Source organism: Rhinatrema bivittatum, chromosome 13 (genome assembly GCF_901001135.1).
Source record: "Rhinatrema bivittatum chromosome 13, aRhiBiv1.1, whole genome shotgun sequence".
NCBI classification, from domain to species: domain Eukaryota; kingdom Metazoa; phylum Chordata; class Amphibia; order Gymnophiona; family Rhinatrematidae; genus Rhinatrema; species Rhinatrema bivittatum.
The window spans coordinates 26,834,209-26,852,157 of NC_042627.1; the positions used below are offsets into that span (position 1 = coordinate 26,834,209).

General features: G+C 44.6%; 1 protein-coding gene across 7 annotated transcripts in view; it reads left to right on the top strand.

Annotated features, from left to right (window-relative positions):
- Positions 1–17,949, top strand: part of HERC1 (HECT and RLD domain containing E3 ubiquitin protein ligase family member 1) — a 410,083-nt gene that overhangs the window by 289,387 nt on the left and 102,747 nt on the right. For all 7 annotated transcript variants that reach the window (XM_029575639.1, XM_029575640.1, XM_029575646.1 and 4 more), the window contains exons 54-60: positions 3,722–3,922; positions 4,418–4,548; positions 6,414–6,613; positions 7,988–8,108; positions 14,265–14,411; positions 14,695–14,796; positions 16,320–16,493. In XM_029575639.1, coding sequence (XP_029431499.1) covers positions 3,722–3,922; positions 4,418–4,548; positions 6,414–6,613; positions 7,988–8,108; positions 14,265–14,411; positions 14,695–14,796; positions 16,320–16,493 — 1,076 coding nt within the window. The remainder of the gene's footprint in view (positions 1–3,721; positions 3,923–4,417; positions 4,549–6,413; positions 6,614–7,987; positions 8,109–14,264; positions 14,412–14,694; positions 14,797–16,319; positions 16,494–17,949) is intronic.

The following is a 17,949-nucleotide window of genomic DNA, read 5'->3' on the forward strand; positions in this document are numbered from 1 at the left end:
CATTTAATAAGCAAAAAATAATTTCATTTTAAATCCTATATGTCGTCACCTCTCTCTGCCAGTAGTTTCTTTACAAAATGAAGAGAGAGAATATGGTGTCAAAATTGGGTCCTGTATGAAAATTGTCCAAAACACTGCATGGCCAAATCTCATTCTCAGAGGACATGCAGGATGGTAGTCCATACATGAGAGAGCTTATCAAATGGAGCCCTGATGCGGGAAAACATATGTCAAAGTTTCTGGAACTTTGACTAAGCACACTGAGCATACCTAGCATGCCCTATACCACGCGTCCCCCTGGGGTACCTCTTCAGTCTCTTCTTTTCCGCAGAGCTGTAAGCTTCACGGTCTGATTGAGCTCACTTTGGTTGTTTCTGGCCTAGTGGAAAACTTTTTTTCATTGCATTTTTCGCAGTTTTCGGTCAAATCTGCCCTCGCGCGCCAAGCACTCTCAGACCTGTTCCTCAGCACCCCCAGGGAAGGAACACAGAGAGCGATGGATGCTGTGGGAGGAAGGGGTTCCAAAATGCCTTGCTTATTGCTCACATTGCTGCCTACCAGCTCTACATGAGCCAGTACTCGTGGGACATTTGGAAGTAGGTGCAGGAGGTGGCTGAGCAGCCGCCTCAACAGTAGCAAAATACCCTAATGCTGCTGGTGCACAAGGGTCTGGAGCTCAAAAAACACAAGGTCCGTGTGACCTACAATGTTTTCGAAATGGCATCCAGAGTCTCTGCAGTGGGAATGGACACCCGCAGAATGGATTGGCTGTGGGCCTCGGATCTCTGACCAAAGGTACCGGAGTGACTTGCTAATATGCTGTGAACTGGAGAGAATCTCTTCGGAGATAGGTTGAGGGTTGCTGTGGCCCAACTTCAGGACCACCATGAGACCCTCCAACAAATCTCCACCAGTACACCGGACCTATCATCCTTATCCAGGAGGCTGTCGAGGCCAGGGCCAAGGAAGTTTTTCTTTCACCAGAGGAAGCACTATCCTCTGCAGCAGTCCCAGGCAGCAGAGAGCCCCCAAATCCCAGCCAGCTCATCAGTCAACTCCGGGGATGGGGTTTTGAATGGGCCAGTTGCCCGTACCTGGGACAATGGACCCTCCATTCTGGGGCAAACTGCAGTTCTTTGTGAACCATTGGCCCAGGGTAACCTCGGACCAGAGGGTTTTGTCCATCGTCCGCCAAGGGTACCAATTAAATCTATTGGGTGTCCGGCCAAATTGCCCTCCATTCCTATATTGGGAGCCGGTAGTGCATCAGGAGGTACTACAAGTGGCGCTCTTCTCCCTGTTAACGGTCAGAGTGGTTGAGCCTGTACCACCAGGGCAAAGACAGGAGGAATTCTACTTCATGTATTTCCTAATTCCAAAGAGAACAGGAGGACTCCGTCCCATCCTAGACCTAAGGGCCTTGACCAAGTTTTTAAAAAAGAGAAAAGTTCAGGATGGTTTCCTTGGGCACCTTGATCCCCCTTTTGCAAAAAGGGGACTGTCTATGCTCCCTCAACCTAAAAGATGCATACATTCATATCGAGATCTTCCCCTGTTCACAGGAACTATCTCCGATTTGTCATGAAACACAGCATTTCCAGTACAGAATGTTGCCATTCGGGCTCACATCTGCCCCACAGATCTTCACAAAATGCCTGACTGTGGTGACAGCGCACCTCCGCAGACTGGGAGTGTATGTCTTCCCATATCTTGATGATTGGCTGCTCAAGAGCACATTTGAGGCAGGGGCCTTCAGGTCCATGCACTTGACCATTCAGATTCTGGAGTCACTAGGATTTGTTCTCAACTACCCAAAGTCCCTTCACAGCCGTTATCTCAATTAGCCTTCATAGGAGCCCTGCTAGACACGGCTCAGACCAAGGCCTTTCTGCCTCACTAGAGAGCTGTTGCCATGGCGTCCATTGTGGCAGAAATTCAACAGAGCCAGCAGGTGTCAGCCTGGCACATGTGACCATAACCGTACATGTTACTCCCTAAGCATATTTACGCATGCGCAGATCCCAATGGACCCTGAGGTCACAGTGGCGCCAGACCAGTCAGAGCCTCCAGGATTGCATCTGAGTCACCCTGTCTCTCCGGGACTCATTGTCGTGGTGGCAGGCACTTTCCAATCTGGAACAGGGGATTTCGTTTCGGAGTCTCCCCACTCAAATTGTCCGAAAGACGAATGCATCTACCCTGGGTTGGGGAGCTCATATAGATGGGTTCGGTATCCAGGGTCTTTGGTCTGCTCAGGAATGTTCTTGTCAAATCAACTTTCTGGAGCTTCGGGCGATCTGGTATGTGCTGTGGGCTTTCAGAGATCAGCTGACGAACAAAGTTGCTCTGTTCCAGAGGGACAACCAGATTGCCATGTGGTATGTCAACAAGCAGGGCAGCATGGTATTGTACCTCCTGTGTCAGGAAGCGGTCCAGATCTGGTCATGGGCCCTGTCCCATGGATGGTGCTCAGGACCATGTACCTGGCTGCGATGGAGAGCATGGTAGCAGACAGACTGAGTCGAGCCTTCAAACCCCATGAGTGGTCCCTGGACTAGAGGGTAGCAAATCGGATTTTCCGCCTTGGGGGAAGCCGGACATAGATCTGTTTGCTTCCCCCTGTAATAGGAAGGTGCCTCTGTTCTGCTCCCTGCACAGGACAGATTGCAAACCAGCCTCGGACGCCCATCATTGCGGCAAGGGTCTTCTGTATGCATATCCTCTGATTTCCATAGTGGCGAAGACTTTCTTGAAGCTTTGCAAGGACAAAGGGACTATGATTCTCATAGCCCCTCATTGACTGAGACAGATTTGGTTTCCACTCCTTTGGGAGGTCCATCCGGAGACCATTCAGTCTGGGGACTTCCCCCAGCTCTCATTACGTGAGACCAAGGCAGGCTGTGATATCCCTACCTCCAGGCCCTGTCACTCACAGCCTGGATTCTGAGAGGTTAATCTTGTAGCCTCTTGATCTTTCAAGTGGAAGGCCGTAGATCCATTCTCCTGCCCCTCATAAAAACTGCTTGATTACCTTCTATACCTATCAGAGGCTGGCTTAAAAACTAACTCTGTTAGAGTTCATCTTAGTGCAATTGGCGCATACCACCAAGGTGTAAATGGTACGCCCATCTCTGTACAGCCTGCAGTTGTACATTTCAATTGAAGCCTCCCCTAAGGCCTCCCGCTGTGTCTGGGACCTCATCAGCAGGATATTAGTCCTCACGAAACCTGCCCACCGCTCCGTGGAGTTGTTTCTCCTTTTTTTGTTTTAATCATAATTCTATGTTATGAGACTGAAGAGGGACCCTGGGTGGACGTGTGGTATAGGGCATGCTGAACATGCTCAGTGTACCTAGTCACATTTTTAGAAACTTTGACATAAGTTTTGCGTATCTGGGCTCCATCTGATAATGTCACCCATGTGAGGACTAGCATCCTACTGTCCTCGGAGAACACCTGTTACAGGTAAGCAACTTTCCAGAAGTGTTTAAACTACCAGGAAAAAGGAGAGCTATGGGGAAGACATTTTAAATACTTATCTGTGATGATTTTGGAACTCGTGTGATGGAGCAGGAGCTATAAGAAGTGACCAGAGAAGAAAACACTACTAGTAAAATTGAAATTATAGATTGTGTCAATTTGTATATTATGATTAATGTTTTTTAAGGTAGATTTTTCAGTGTGTAATACAACATAATAAATATTTATTTTTTCTCTTTAGGTGGAAAAGGACTCCTAGACATTCAGCCTCACTGGGTCTCTGCTTTAGCATGGCCCGAAGAGGGGCCTACAGTGCCCTGGACTGGTGATACTCTTGAGGTCTTATTAGTAGGACGCATGGATGGATCACTTGGTCTTATTGAAGTTGTTGATGCTTCCACCATGCACCGCCAGGAACTTGAGCATTGCTACAGGAAGAATGGTAGGCAGTTGTTTAAATATCCTGCTCTCCCCCACTGATGCTCCATGCCATCCTTTATTGCTTCAGGTATCAACTTAGATTATAAGCTCTCTAGGGCTGGGAGATACCTACAGTACCTGAATGTAACTCACCTTTAGCACATGTTTGGAAAGCCGAGTAACTACATCCAAATATCAGGTACAAAGTAGCAGTCAATTCAGCGCTTCTACTTTATACTAACTAATTTTCAAAGAGATGCTATTTGGGTAGTTCTTTTAAAATTAGCAGCAAGTACCTAGCTGAATGAAAAATTCCCCCATCTTGTTTTCTACCATGTTAACAAAGGTAAAACAGGAAGTTCCACTTTTGCTTGTTCCTGTGAAGTCAGAAGTAGGCTAAGTTATAGCATGACTATACTTGTGATCCTATTCAGTAAGGTCTTTTACTATATATATAAACTAGGAAACTTTTCTTATTGATTTCTTTGTTCAATATATTCTGTTTGTATTTGTCCAGTGGTGGTCACCTGTATTGCTTGGTTCAGTGAAGATAGGCAGTTTGCTGTTGGTTATAATGATGGTAAACTGATGATTGGTACAACAGAGCCACTGGAAAAAGGAGGAATTGTTCTAGTTGATGCACACAAGGTAAGTAACTCATATCCTTAACCCAACTGCTTTTTACATCCGTTTCATATACTGTCTCCTCCTAGTGAAATGATTCACTTCATAGAGAGGTAGATAGGTCAGCAACTGAAAGTTTCATCAGGGAAAGCCTGAGCAAAGAGCCATACTTTAGTTGGTTTTTTTTCCTGAAAGTGAGATAGGGCTCAAGGTATAGGGGTAGTGGTATCTTGTTCCAAAATTTTGGTACATAGCATCTGAAGGCCCAAAATCTAGTTCAGGACAATATGGTAGAGGCCAGAGGAGGGAATGCAAAATAGGGCCTTTTGGGAGGATTGGAGTTCTCTTGTGAGAGTGTAAGAAAGAAGTTGTGATTTGTATTGAGCCTGTTTGTTCATTCACTTGAAGATGAAGCAGAGAGTTTTGAATTGTATCCTGCTTTCAAATGGGAGCCCATGTAGTTGATGTAATAATGGGTTTTATGTGGTCCATTTCTTTGGCTCCTAAAAGAATTCTCACGACTGTACTCTAGGAGCTTGGAGCATGTCATATTGTATTGAGAGATGCTGTTGTATAGAGAGTCGCAGTAGTGATTCTGCTTGTGATTAGCACATGAATCACAGTGACAGGATTGCATTTGCGCAGTTGGCGCATCTGGCACAAATATACAGATGAAGTTCTTACCACTTTAGTGACGTGATTTTCCATGCTGAGGTATTGATCGAATTGAACTTCTAGGCTTTGTACTGAATCCTTGGGATGTAATGGGATACCTGACAGGGAAGATAGCGATCATGAGAGATGACCTTGATGGCTGATCCAGAGGAGTTCCAGTTTGCAATGTGTTCAGTTTGAGTTTATGGTTGTTAGTCATTGGGCTACTGCTCCAAGAGAATTTTTGAGATTCACAATGGAGGACATTTGGTCATACCCAATTTTAACGCAGAATTGAATGTCATCTGCAAAGAGGTGGCATTCAGTGTTGAAGGACTGAATAAGGTCACAGATTGGGTAAATGTAAATGTTGAAAACAATTGGGGAAAGGACTGAGTCCTGGAGCATTCCACACGTGAGATCTCTGGGTTTAGAAGGATTGTTAGCCCACGTAATGGATTGGGTTCTGTTAAACAGAAATGATTCAAAACACCCACCCCCATCCTCAAACTTACCTACTCTGGTCATTGCACGATGACCCTGGGCTGAAGGCCATGCACCAAAGTTCCTTCTGGAATCCTGCAATCATAAGTTCTGAATCTGGCCACTAGGTATCAGTCTTTGAGAGATGATCATCACTCCTTCCTCCATCCCCAGCCCCAGCTGATCCAGGGAGTGGAAGACCTAACTTGGGGATTGAACCAGGGACTTTCGGCACTGGCACTGGGCTGACTCGATAATTTTATGTTCATCTTATCGAATGCTGTCTTGGCCTGCCTATCTCAGTAGAATACTGAAAAGTACCAGAGTGTAATGCCATTACTTTATTCAGAAAAACAAAACCTACCTAATGAAAAACATGCTATTAATTTTCTAGAAAAACTTGAGGGAAGGATTATAAAATATGCTACTGATGTAGAGTTTGAGTGTTAGTTTTCATTACTTTATGGTGGCTGGTTCTTTTACTGGAAAGGTTGTAAGAAAATGAGTTTACAATAAGCCTTATGCATTCATAAGTAATTATAAATATTAAGTCATACAGTACAAACTTGGGATGCATTTCTTAATTTAATGTAGGATTTTTATTTCACTTTTCGTGGCTTGACAGCAACTTCAAAGAAAATTGCAATGTGGTTAAATCAAGTTCCATAACATTAAATCTAGTTTAGTTAGATCTGGTTACCAAATCAGTTTATAATGTTTCTTCATTTGTATCTGACTTTGTAATTCTTTAGGATACTCTTATGAGTATGAAATGGGATCCAACAGGTCAGATTCTCATGACATGTGCCAAAGAAGAAACTGTGAAACTCTGGGGAAGTACAGCAGGATGCTGGAGGTGTTTGTATTCACTCTCCCACCCATCAGTTGTGAATGGTGTTGCCTGGTGTAGCTTGCCTGGCAAAGGAGCCTTCTTGCAGCTTATGCTAGCTACGTAAGTTTGAACTTGTTACTGTTATCTGAATCCAACTAATGGGGAAGATTAACAGTTTACATTTATCCAAAATATACTTAGAGCAGATACTTTCTATTAAAAACAAACAAAAAAGTGCAAAATCCAAAATCTAATAAGAACTTGGTATCAGAATTAGATTGTGCTACATATGTATATAGGACCACTGTAGTCAAAATCATCTACCAGTTCTACTAGTTACATCACACACCATTTCTATTACATTATCTAAACTTTATCTCTTCAATAAATCAAAATTACAAAAATGTATTATCATATAAATGTTTGTCAAAAACCTATATCCAAAATATATTTATCAAAAAACTGGGTGTTTAAATCTGTTCTCTGCTGTCTTTTTCAGTGTGCATAATGCTTCCACTCATAACCTGCCTGACGCAGCCAGTATTTCATCAGGGGTCTAAAAAATGTCACTTTCTTCAGTCTGCTCACGCTTAACATTTCAACATGGCAGTACACTTAGCTTACATTTACGCCATCTCCATCAAAATCTAAATGCATTTTATATCTTAGCATTTCAGAAATATGCATACAATCAGCTTTTAGACAGATAGCTTGGCAGCCTTCTCTCTAGTAGGAGTAGAAGTAATGCTTAAATACAGCTACGTGAGGTGCAGAGAAGGAAAGCAGTTTAGCAAAGAGTACATAAGGGAATCCTGGTTTCTAGTATCTGTGTTTGATTAGATTCTCCCTCTAATGACAATTATTGTTAACTATTGACTGTACTCAGCAGAGTTACTAGATTCTAAGATATGAGGCTCTTATCCCTCTTCCCCTCCTGGCCCCAGTACAGTCCTCACCACCTCTTCCCTCCCCCCATCTTGCCTACAGAAGGAGAGCAACCCTCCTTATCTCATCTTTCTTCTCCTCTGTTGATTTGAATCTAAAGTCCAAATACATACTGCTGGTGGGTTCTGCAGGACTATGGGGTGTTGCACATTTAAATTTCATTTGAAGTTGGCAGAGGAGAAAATGTCATGAACATGCATTATTTTCCACCTCCTACCTAAACACACCTCTGGGAATGCCTCCTCACAGCCCAACTAAAACTACATGTGCTATGGAAGACAGCTGGTACTTTTAACTGGATTTAGTGAGGATAATTTTCAGCCAGGCCTATTTACTTAGGTAAATGCCCTTAAAAATTGCCCTCAATGGAGTGATTAATGATATGATTAATGAGGATTTAATAATAAAGCTGACAGTTTTAGCATAGATGATATGGTTTAAATTTATTAGGATAAATCTCACATACGTATTTTAGTATAACATACCTTTGTCTAGCTACAAATTCATATTTGCCACTGTATGTATATGAACTGAATTGTTTTCTTTCAGGGGATGTCAGAATGGCTTAGTGTGTGTGTGGACCATCCCCCAGGATGCAGCGACAAAGCTACAATCCAGTTCAAGTGGTTCAGAAGGATGGTGGGATCAGGAATCAAGTGGCAAGATGAAGGTAACAGCTGATACTGTGGTAGGTTTAGTTGTTTCATTAATGACTTGGACAAGAGGTTTATTTATTTATTTTATTTATTTAGACATTTTATATACCGTCATTCCATATAAAGATCACACCAGTTTACAGAAGAAGCATTCATAATTATTAATCGATATATATTGACTGTTTTCATGGGTAGTATTCATAAACAGGAATTAACATTTCTCAAATGAAATGTTCCATTCCTGTTCAGACCCCAGATCAGTCCAAACAAGTGGGTTTTGCATCCCTACCAGCAGATGGAGGCAGAGAATAAAAACATTTCAAGCACTGCTACAAAGCAGAGAGTGCTACCTGCAGTCCCTCAGTATTTCTGTCTCCAGCAGATGGTAGAGGTGCAAACCTGCAGTTCTGACTGAAAGTTAAATTTTGGAGATAGGAAAAGTTTTTGGCTTCAAGAAGTTGGATTAGCTCCCTGAGGTGCTAGGTTCCTTTGTGGGCCATCCCTCAGGTTGAGCCGAACGACCAGGGAGTTGGAAACTCCTGACTGCTGTAGCCCGCTGCTTCCGGAGGCCTTGATAGCCAGAGGACTGTCTCACTATCTGGCTCCGAAGTCTCCTCCTGCCAGCCACTGTCTGTGCTCAGGGAGGTACCCTTATGTTCTTGTAAATTGCGAAAAAGAAAAAGTTAGAGAAGGACCTCTTCTTTAGGAGACTCAGTCTACGGCTCGGCGACCCAGGCAGTCATCAAGCAGGAGCTCCTGGAATCTGCAGGAAGGAGAGATAGAGGAGTTTGCGGGTTTTTTATTTTCCCTGGCAGGGAAATTTGTGTGAGGCAAGGCCTGTCGCACACCACTCTGGCTGCTGCGTGCCGCTTGGATCAATGTGATTGCGTGGCTCAGTGGGGCAGTCACATGGTGTGACCGCCTTTAGGGTTGGTGTGCTCGGGCAACATTGTGCTTTGTTCCCGTGTGGCTGATGGCGCCTAAACTGCGCATGGCAGCTTGCAGGACCTGCAGGCTTTGGTCTGCTTGACTTAATTGCTGTTCCCTGTGCACTGGCTGTGCATCGGGGCGGAGAGAACCTTTGCGGGAGGATAGAAGGAAAGGAGGGCCTCTCGGTCTTCGTGGGCCACAGCTTTGGTTCTGGGGGGAGGCAACATTTCAGCTGCACCCACAGGGGATTGCATCCAGGGGACTCCACCCTGCTGGGAGTCCAGAGATTCCCCTCCTCCCCTCTCTCCTGTGATGCAGGGTGCTGAGGAGGATCAGGAGGGGGGAGCAGACTCGGAAGACAGCCTCCTCATGCGGGGGGTCGAGGATCCGGAGGAGTTTTCTCTGGAGTTTGTCCTGCTATTGATTAGGGCCTTTCTGGCTAGAAGGGGTGCAGGAGATACGAGATCCAGAGAGAGGCAACCAAGTGCCCCTTCCAAGAGGCCAAGGATGGTGTCGGCAGGAGATTCTGGAGATCTGCTCAAGCATCTGGTGTTGTCGCACAGGAGCTGAGGGCGACCCCAGGGATCTGGATAACTCGGATGATATGCAGGAGGATCCTGTCTCACCGCAGGGGGCGGACCTGGACTTGTACCCGGATGGGGTCAGAACCCTGATCCTGATTCGAACAAGGATGATCCAGATGAGGATTCAGAGACAGAAGGGGATGACCATCGCATGATCCATCTGTTTAAAAAGGAGGAGCTGTTTCCTCTCATCTCTCAGGTGTTGGAAGAATTGGGGGTTAAGATGACTCAGGAGGGAGTCTGACAATGAAGGAGTGAATCCGGTCTTGGATGGTCTGTGTAGTCCTCCCAGTGCCTTTCCATTGCCTAAGAAGATTCAGAAGCTGATCAGCCAGGCGTAGGATTTCCCGGAAGCAGGTTTGAAGGTCGGTAGGGCTATGGTGAAGATTTATCCTTTGGAGTAGAATCTGGATCACCTAAAGATTCCTAAGGCGGATGCTGCGGTTTCTGTGGTGACTAAGAAAACTACAATCCCGGTTGTGGGTTTGGCCACTCTGAAGGATGTTCAGGACCGCAAGTTGGAGATTCAGTTGAAGCGCATGTTTGAGGTGTCTGCCTTAAGTTTGCGGGCTGCGGTGTGTGGCAGCATGATGCAGTGTGCCTGTTTGTGCTGGGTCAGAAGGCACAAGAGCACGCTTCTACCAGGGCGCTCAGCCCTGTGCATTTGGCGCGCTTGGAGGCTAGAGTGGCCTATGTGGCAGATGCACTGTATGATTTGGTGCGTACTTCCACCAGGGACATGGTCTCGGTGGTGGCTGCATGCAGGCGTTTGTGGTTGCACATTTGGTCGGCAGACATGGTCCAAGTCCTAGCTGTGTAATCTTCCCTTTGAAGGGAAGCTTCTATTTGGGGAGGGATCTGGATCAGTTGATTAAGTCCTTAGGGGAACCCAAAGGGAACAGGTTGCCTGAGGATAAGAAGAGCAATAAGAAGGTCTTTCCATCCCAGTCCTGTTTTACGGATTCACGGAGGTTTCATTCCAGCAAGGGGGCCGAAACAGTCGTTGGGCATCAGCAGTCCTATCGGGGTTGCCGCAGATCTTCCAGGGCTGGTTCTGGTCAAGGGACCCGGAGAAGGAAACTCCTCGCAATGAAGCCAGGCTCACCAACTCCTCAGTGGAAGCAGTAGGGGGCAGATTGTCCTGCTTTTACGAGGAGTGGGCCAAGATTACCTCAGACAGGTGTGTTCTGGAGTTAGTAAGAGATGGCTATACCTTAGAATTTTCGTGCCCAGTCAGGGAGGCCTTTCTAGAGTCCCACTGCTCATCATGAAACAAACAGGAAGCAGTAGAGGGGACTCTGCAGAGTTTAGTAAGCTTGGATGTGATAGTTCCAGTCCCGCTGAGCGAACAAGGAAGGGGGGAGGTGATCATTTATTTCATGGTTCCAAAGAAGGCGGGTACCTTCCTTCCCATTCTGGATTTGCAAAAGGTAAATGTAGCCTTGTATGTTCCATGCTTTCATATGGAGACATTGCGTACAGTGATAGCAGCAGTCCGCAGAGGAGAATTCCTGGCACCCTTGGACCTGACCGAAGCTTATCTCCATATTCCCATTTGAAAGGACCATCAGAGGTTTCTGCGATTCATGGTGCTGGGTCAGCACTTCCAGTTTTGAGCTCTCCCTTTCGGGTTGGCTATGGCTCCCCAAACCTTCACAAAGGTGATGGTGGCAGTGGTGTCATCCTTGAGGCGAGAGGGGATTCTAGTCCATCCTTATCTGGATTATTGGCTTATTCGGGCAAAGATGGAGGAGGAGTGAGCTCTCTGGGTTGGGTGATCAATGTAGCAAAGAGCTACCTGGTTCCGTCTCAGTAATTGGATTATCTAGGAGCCAACTTCGATACCCAGAAAGGCAGAGTGTTTCTGACAGTGGACAGGTTGTCGAAGTTGCAGGCACAGGTGATGCAACTGTTGAGCCTGTCAGTACCAAAGGTCTGGGATTACTTACAGGTGCTGAGTTCCATGGCCTCGACATTGGATTTGGTTCCGTGGGCCTTTGCTCACATGCGTCCATTGCAAAAGGCGCTTTTGTCCAGGTGGAATCCGTTGTCGGAGGAGTATCATTTGCTGTTACCTCTTCTAGGAGAATCCAAATCCAGTCTTTCATGGTGGCTCTCGCGGTGCAACCTGGGAAAGGGAGTAGACCTGGAGGCCCCAGACTGGGTAGTGGTGATCATAAATGCCAGCCTCAAGGGCTGGGAAGCGGTGTGCCTGGATCATTCTGCCCAGGGTCTTTGGTCAGTGGCGAGGGCATCCTGGTCGATCAATCGTCTGGAGATGAGGGCGGTATGCAGGGTCCTGCCCTGGATCGAGGGGCGGATGGTTTGAGTTTTTTCAGACAGTGTGACTACAGTGGCATACATCAACCACCAAGGAGAGACAAAGAGTTAGGCTGTGGCTTGGAAGACTCAGTAACGGTTTATGTGGGCAGAGCGTCATCTCGAGGGAATTGCGGCATCGCATGTCGCGGGAGTGGATAACATGCAGGCTGATTTCCTCAGCAGGCAACAACTGGATCCCAGGGAGTGGGAATTGAACCCAGAAGCCTGGGATCGCATTTGTGCCAGATAGGGTGTTCCTCAGTTGGATCTCATGGCAATGCAGGCCAACACAAATATGGCAAAATTTTTCAGTCGCAGAAGGGAGTCTGTTCTGTAAGGCTGGATGCTCTGATTTGTCCGTGGCTGATGGGGGTTCTCCTGTATGTGTTTCCTCCTTGGTCACTCATTAGTCAAGTCTTACGGCACATAGAGAAGCACCCAGGGACAGTGGTGCTGGTGGTGCCAGAGTGGCCGCAACAACCATGGTTCGTGGATCTGGTGTATCTGGCAATAGATGAGCCTCTTTGGTTTGCTCACCTGCTTGGATTGCTGTGACAAGGACCCATATTTTCGGATCGGGAGGATAACTTTTGTCTTGTGGCTTGGCCTTTGAAAGGTGGCAGTTGTACCTGAAGGGATACTCGGAACCAATAATTTCCACCCTGCTCCAGGCTAGGAGGCCTTCTACATCTATGGAGTATGTCAGAGTTTGGAAAGTGTTTGAGTCCTGGTGTCTTCTACAGCGGCTGTACCTTCTATCGGTGGTCCCTCACAATTTGGCCTTTCTGCAGCAGGGCTTGTCTGAGGGCCTAGTCTGTAGTTCACTCCGCGTCCAGGTTTCAGCCTTGGGTTGTCTTAGGGGCAAAATAAGGGGTCTTTGGCCTCTCATCCCGATGTAGTTTGCTTCCTGAAGGGAGTTAAGCATTTGCGTCCTCCAGTTCAAAAAGTGTGTTGGATTGGAACCTCAACTTAGTTTTGTGGGTTCTCTGTGAGTCGCCTTTTGAGCCTTTAAGATGAGCTTCTTTGAAGGACATGACATTGAAGACAGTGTTTCTGGTTGCCATATGTTCAGCCAGGCGGATTTCGGAGCTTCAGGCTATGTCTTGTTGGGATCCTTTTTTGTGTATTGCTATTGACAGGGTGACGTTGTGTACAGTTCCCTCTTTCTTGCCAAAAGTTGTTTCTTCTTTCCATGTGAACCAGACAGTTGAACTGCCGGCATTTCTAGAGTGGTCTAGAGAATCTCCGCATTTATTTATTTATTTATTTCAAATCTTTTATATACCGAAGTATAGCAATCTGCCTTCTCTCCGGTTTACATGGGAACAAGTTAATACATTGTATGAACATTAGAACAACTTATTACAGTAAGTGTACATTTGAACGAGAGACTTATTAATTGAACGACTATTACAATCTAGAAACGAACATTTCTAACACACCAATTGACCATATATATGAGTGGACCATAAGATAATTTTATGCAAGTTACGTAGAAACTAGAGTACATCGTTGAACATAAGGTGCGTTCATCATCGGACATAGGGTGCATATAGCTCTTCGTGTATGGGTATGTTGGGACTGAGGGAAGAGTCCGAATTCGGTAGGCGGAGGGGGCAAGACTTATTAACTAAAAATGCTACAACATTAGGAGAGATCGCATGATAGAGATCTTCATATTCTGGATGTGCATCGCACCATGTTGCGTTATTTGAAGGTCTCTTTCGGCGGTTGGACCATCTGAGTATGAACAGGAAAAGAAAATTGGTTCTTACCAATTTTCATTCCTGTAATACCACATCAGTCCAGAGACCTGCCCTGTTTGCTGCCAAAAGACTGAATTTCCTGGTCATTTTGTACATCTTACATCAGAAGTTTTACAAACTGTTCAGAAGTTGAGAGGTTTGTTAGTTTGTTTGGTTTTTTTAGTTAAGTGGTTTTCAGAGTGGTTTTCTGGAAGCATATGATTCTCCAGTTCATGGGGTTTCAACCCTATGTTTCCGGTTCGTCCTGGAAAGGGGAATGGTATCTACTCTTTGGCTTGAGTACAGATCAATACTGAGGGACTGCAGGTGGCACTCTCGGATATGTAGCAGTGCCTCAAAGCTTTTGTTCTCTGCCTCCTTCTCCTGATAGGGATGCAAAACCCACCTGTCCGGACTGATTTGTGATATTACAGGAATGAAAATTAGCAGTTAAGAACCAATTTTCCTTTTACTTGCAGAAAGGACTTTCATTATTATACTTTTAGTTTCATAAACCTTGAAGCCTTTGAATAACTATTGTAAACTTTGTAGCATCTGTACAATGAGTGATAATGAAAATCATTTTTAGGAAGGATGCGTATATGCAGGAGAAGCCAAATGTGTTTATCAGCTGAAAGGACATATGACTCCAGTTCGGACTGTTGCCTTCAGCTCAGATGGATTGGCATTGGTGTCAGGTGGACTTGGAGGACTTATGAACATTTGGTCCTTAAGAGTAAGCTCTGTTTTTGTTTTATTTTTGGTTAATGAGCATGTTAAAGTACACATGATGTTTTGATTGTTGTCAGTCTACTTAAGAATTGATAAAGCTACATTAAACATTTTTAGCATGCAGTTATTAAAAACATGACTATGTTAAAAACATTGTTAGTTTCATACAGTTTGTCCAGTTTGCTTATTGCAATGTATTCTTTGCTTATTGTTTTTCTGTTGAAAATCTGAAGATGTTTTTTAAAATGTTAATAGCACATTGCTTTAAGTGTTTACTTTTTTTGTAGGATGGCTCTGTACTGCAGACTGTTGTGACTGGTTCTGGTGCTATTCAGACCTCTGTATGGATTCCTGATGTTGGTGTGGCTGCTTGCTCTAACAGATCAAAGGTAGCATCATATTCTAGGACTTACGCTGAAACTGTTGATGGCGTGAAATCGCTTATTGGTGTGATTCAAGCAAAGCACTTGTATTCTTTGTAATTTGTGTGTTCCGACTTGCATATGACACATGCTCTTCTGGCTGCATTCATGCCTTTCTCTGCCAAAGTTTAAAGTTCTATGAATTTGCAATGATCTCTTTAAAAAAAACAACAAAAAACCCCCCACAAGTTTTCAGCTTAAATGTCAAAGATCTGCATGAAAAAGGTTAAAAAAAAAATGTTGGGGCAAACCAGTTGATCAGAAGTATACTGCGCACTGTCATGTGGAAGGCCTTGGTTTGATTTTTGGGTCAGCAGAACAGCCCAGGGAGGGAGTTTAAGCTGTTGCTCAGTGGTGACATCTAGTGGTCAGACTTGGGATGCACAGTCTGTGGCCTCTAACCAAGGGCAGTTACTGCAGGTAGTTACAAATTGAAAGTTAATGGCATTGTATCCTAATACAGACTGGTTTCGATTGAACTGGAAGCCCTAAGGAAAAGGAGGAAACTGCTAAGCCAAAAAATAATAATAAAAAAAGAAAATGCAATCCACAATACATGCCAGCTAAGCTCTGCTATAACTTTATTTTGGTCTGGCATTTTCCTCCTGGTCTTTTTGAGCTTCGTAGTGAGTAGGCACTAGAGCTAGGATCCAGCACTATGAATCATCATTCATAATTACCAAAGGATATTTTCTCTACTTCATATCCCCTCCCAACTCATTTAGCCCAGTCATTGTAGGTCTGGTTGTTGGCCTCAGGCCATGCATTAGGGCTCCTCCTGGCACTCTGCAATTATAGGCTCTAAGCCTGGCCACCAGGTATTTCTGTTGCACAACCACTGAGACTCCCTCCCTCCAGGGGCTTTGGACACTGGCCTTTAGAGCATCCCCAGTGCCGGCCGGCCCAGAGAGCAGAAGATCTGAACAAAGAATCAAGCCAGATTATCTGCATGGCCAGCTTCTACTGACATTTCAAGGTCACTACAAGATCTTCTTGTCATTATCTGCCTCTGTAGTTCTTCGCACAGTATATGAGGCAGTTTCAGAACAGAAAGAAAATTAAAAGCTAAAGAGTTTGATTTCTTAACATTTGCATGGACTTGAATTGAACCTTTGATTTATATATAATTAAATAGAAATTTGAACAGGAAATAAAGATTAATATCTGAAAAGATTGTCTGCTAACCTTTAATTGATATCAATGAATAACCAAAGCAGAGGTTTAAGATTGTGATAAACTATGGTGAGGTGGCATAGATGAATATTTAAGTGCATGAGGTTGCCCTTTGAAAGTAAGGTATTTCAGTATGCATATTAATTTCAAAGAAGCAAAAAAATCAGGAATTATAGTTACTAAATTTGGGAAGATTTGCAATTTGAAGGTCTCAGAAAGAGCTTTACTTGCTGTTATTTGTATCATCTTGGTATATACACTCTGAAACTCTAATGTGAATATATAGATGTATCTCCAAATTACATGTTTTAATTCAGGATGTTCTGGTGGTGAACTGCACATCAGAGTGGATATCTTCTAATCACGTTCTAGCAACATGCAGGACTGCACTGAAGCAACAGGGGGTTCTAGGATTAAATATGGCCCCTTGTATGAGGGCTTTCTTGGAACGATTACCCATAATGCTGCAAGAGCAGTATGCCTACGAGAAGGTAAGCCTGAGCGAGATGTAAAAAATAAAACAAAATGTGCAGTGAATTTTCTATGCACAAGTTTGTCCTTTATGTACAAAAATTACAGCGGGACATTTTCAGTTTCTCCATAGAGTTTGCAGATCTGCAGGTAATTTGTATTTGCAGGCTTGAAAGCCCCCTTTCAAAGGGTGACGCCCAATAAATTCTCCCTTTTGAAAATTTTGGAAAGCAGGGAACAGAGGTACTCTGGTAGCCATGTACTTGGCACAATTTGAAGCAGATTGCAAAGTAAATACAGTTCCCTGTACGTACCTGGATCAGTCTAGACTGTGGGCTATGCCTCCCTTCCAGCAGAAAAACTTGAAGGGTGCCCTCTCTTAACCTGGCGTGCCCACTGCATCCCTTCAGTATTTCTCTGTCTCCAGCAGATGGAGGTGGTGCAAACCCTGCAGTCTTGCCCTGATTTAAGGGTTGAGACACTATCCCTTAAAAAAAAAAAAAAAAGTGTAGGTTTTTTAATTTTACACTTCTACAGCGAATCAAGCAACTAATCCTTTCAGATATTCAGATCATCTGTTTGTCTTGTGGAACGGTCCTAAGAAGGGTCAGAAAGCTTCTAAGCCAACGATTGCCAGATGGTTGAAAGAGGCTATTGCATCCGCTTATATTTGTAAAGGAAGACCTGTTCCCGAGGGATTAAAAGCCCATTCCATTCATTCACAGGCGGCTTCATGGGCTGGATGCCAGCTGGTGTCGCCACAGGAAATATGTAGAGCTGCTACATTGAAAACGCCCCATATATTTGCTTGTCACTACTGCTTGGATGTTCAAGCCCCAGATGTCAGTAATTTTGGCAGTGGGGTTCTTCACGTGGGACTCTCAACGTCCCACCCTGTCTAGGGAAGCTTTGGTCTATCCCACAGTCTGGACTGATCCGGGTACGTACAGGGAAAAGAAAATTGGTTCTTACCTGCTAATTTTCGTTCCTATAGTATCACGGATCAGTTCAGATGCCCACCCAGGGAAGGGTTTCACAACGAGTCCGCGCTGATATTCCCTTTTATTGCAGAAAGCTAAAGAAGAAGAAGGCTACCTACAGGTTGCTTCCTTGTTCATAGGGAATTAATTCATAAAAAGTTGTTTACAGTTATTGCTTGATTCGTTGTTATGGTTATTATTCCAGTTCTGCTTGGATATTCTTTATACTGAAGGGATGCAGTGTGCACGCCAGGTTAAGAGAGGGTGCCCTTCGCGTTTTTCTCTGTCTCCATCTGCCGGAAAGGAGGCATAACCCACAGTCTTGGCTGATCCGTGGTACTACAGGAACGAAAATTAGTAGGTAAGAACCAATTTTCTTATTTCACACCCCCAACATATTCATCCCCCTTTCTTCTTGTGGGCATAAGTGTACACACTGTGAAAGAGCATGCATACTCATAATTTAAAATATGTATGACTCGCCTGCTGATAAAGG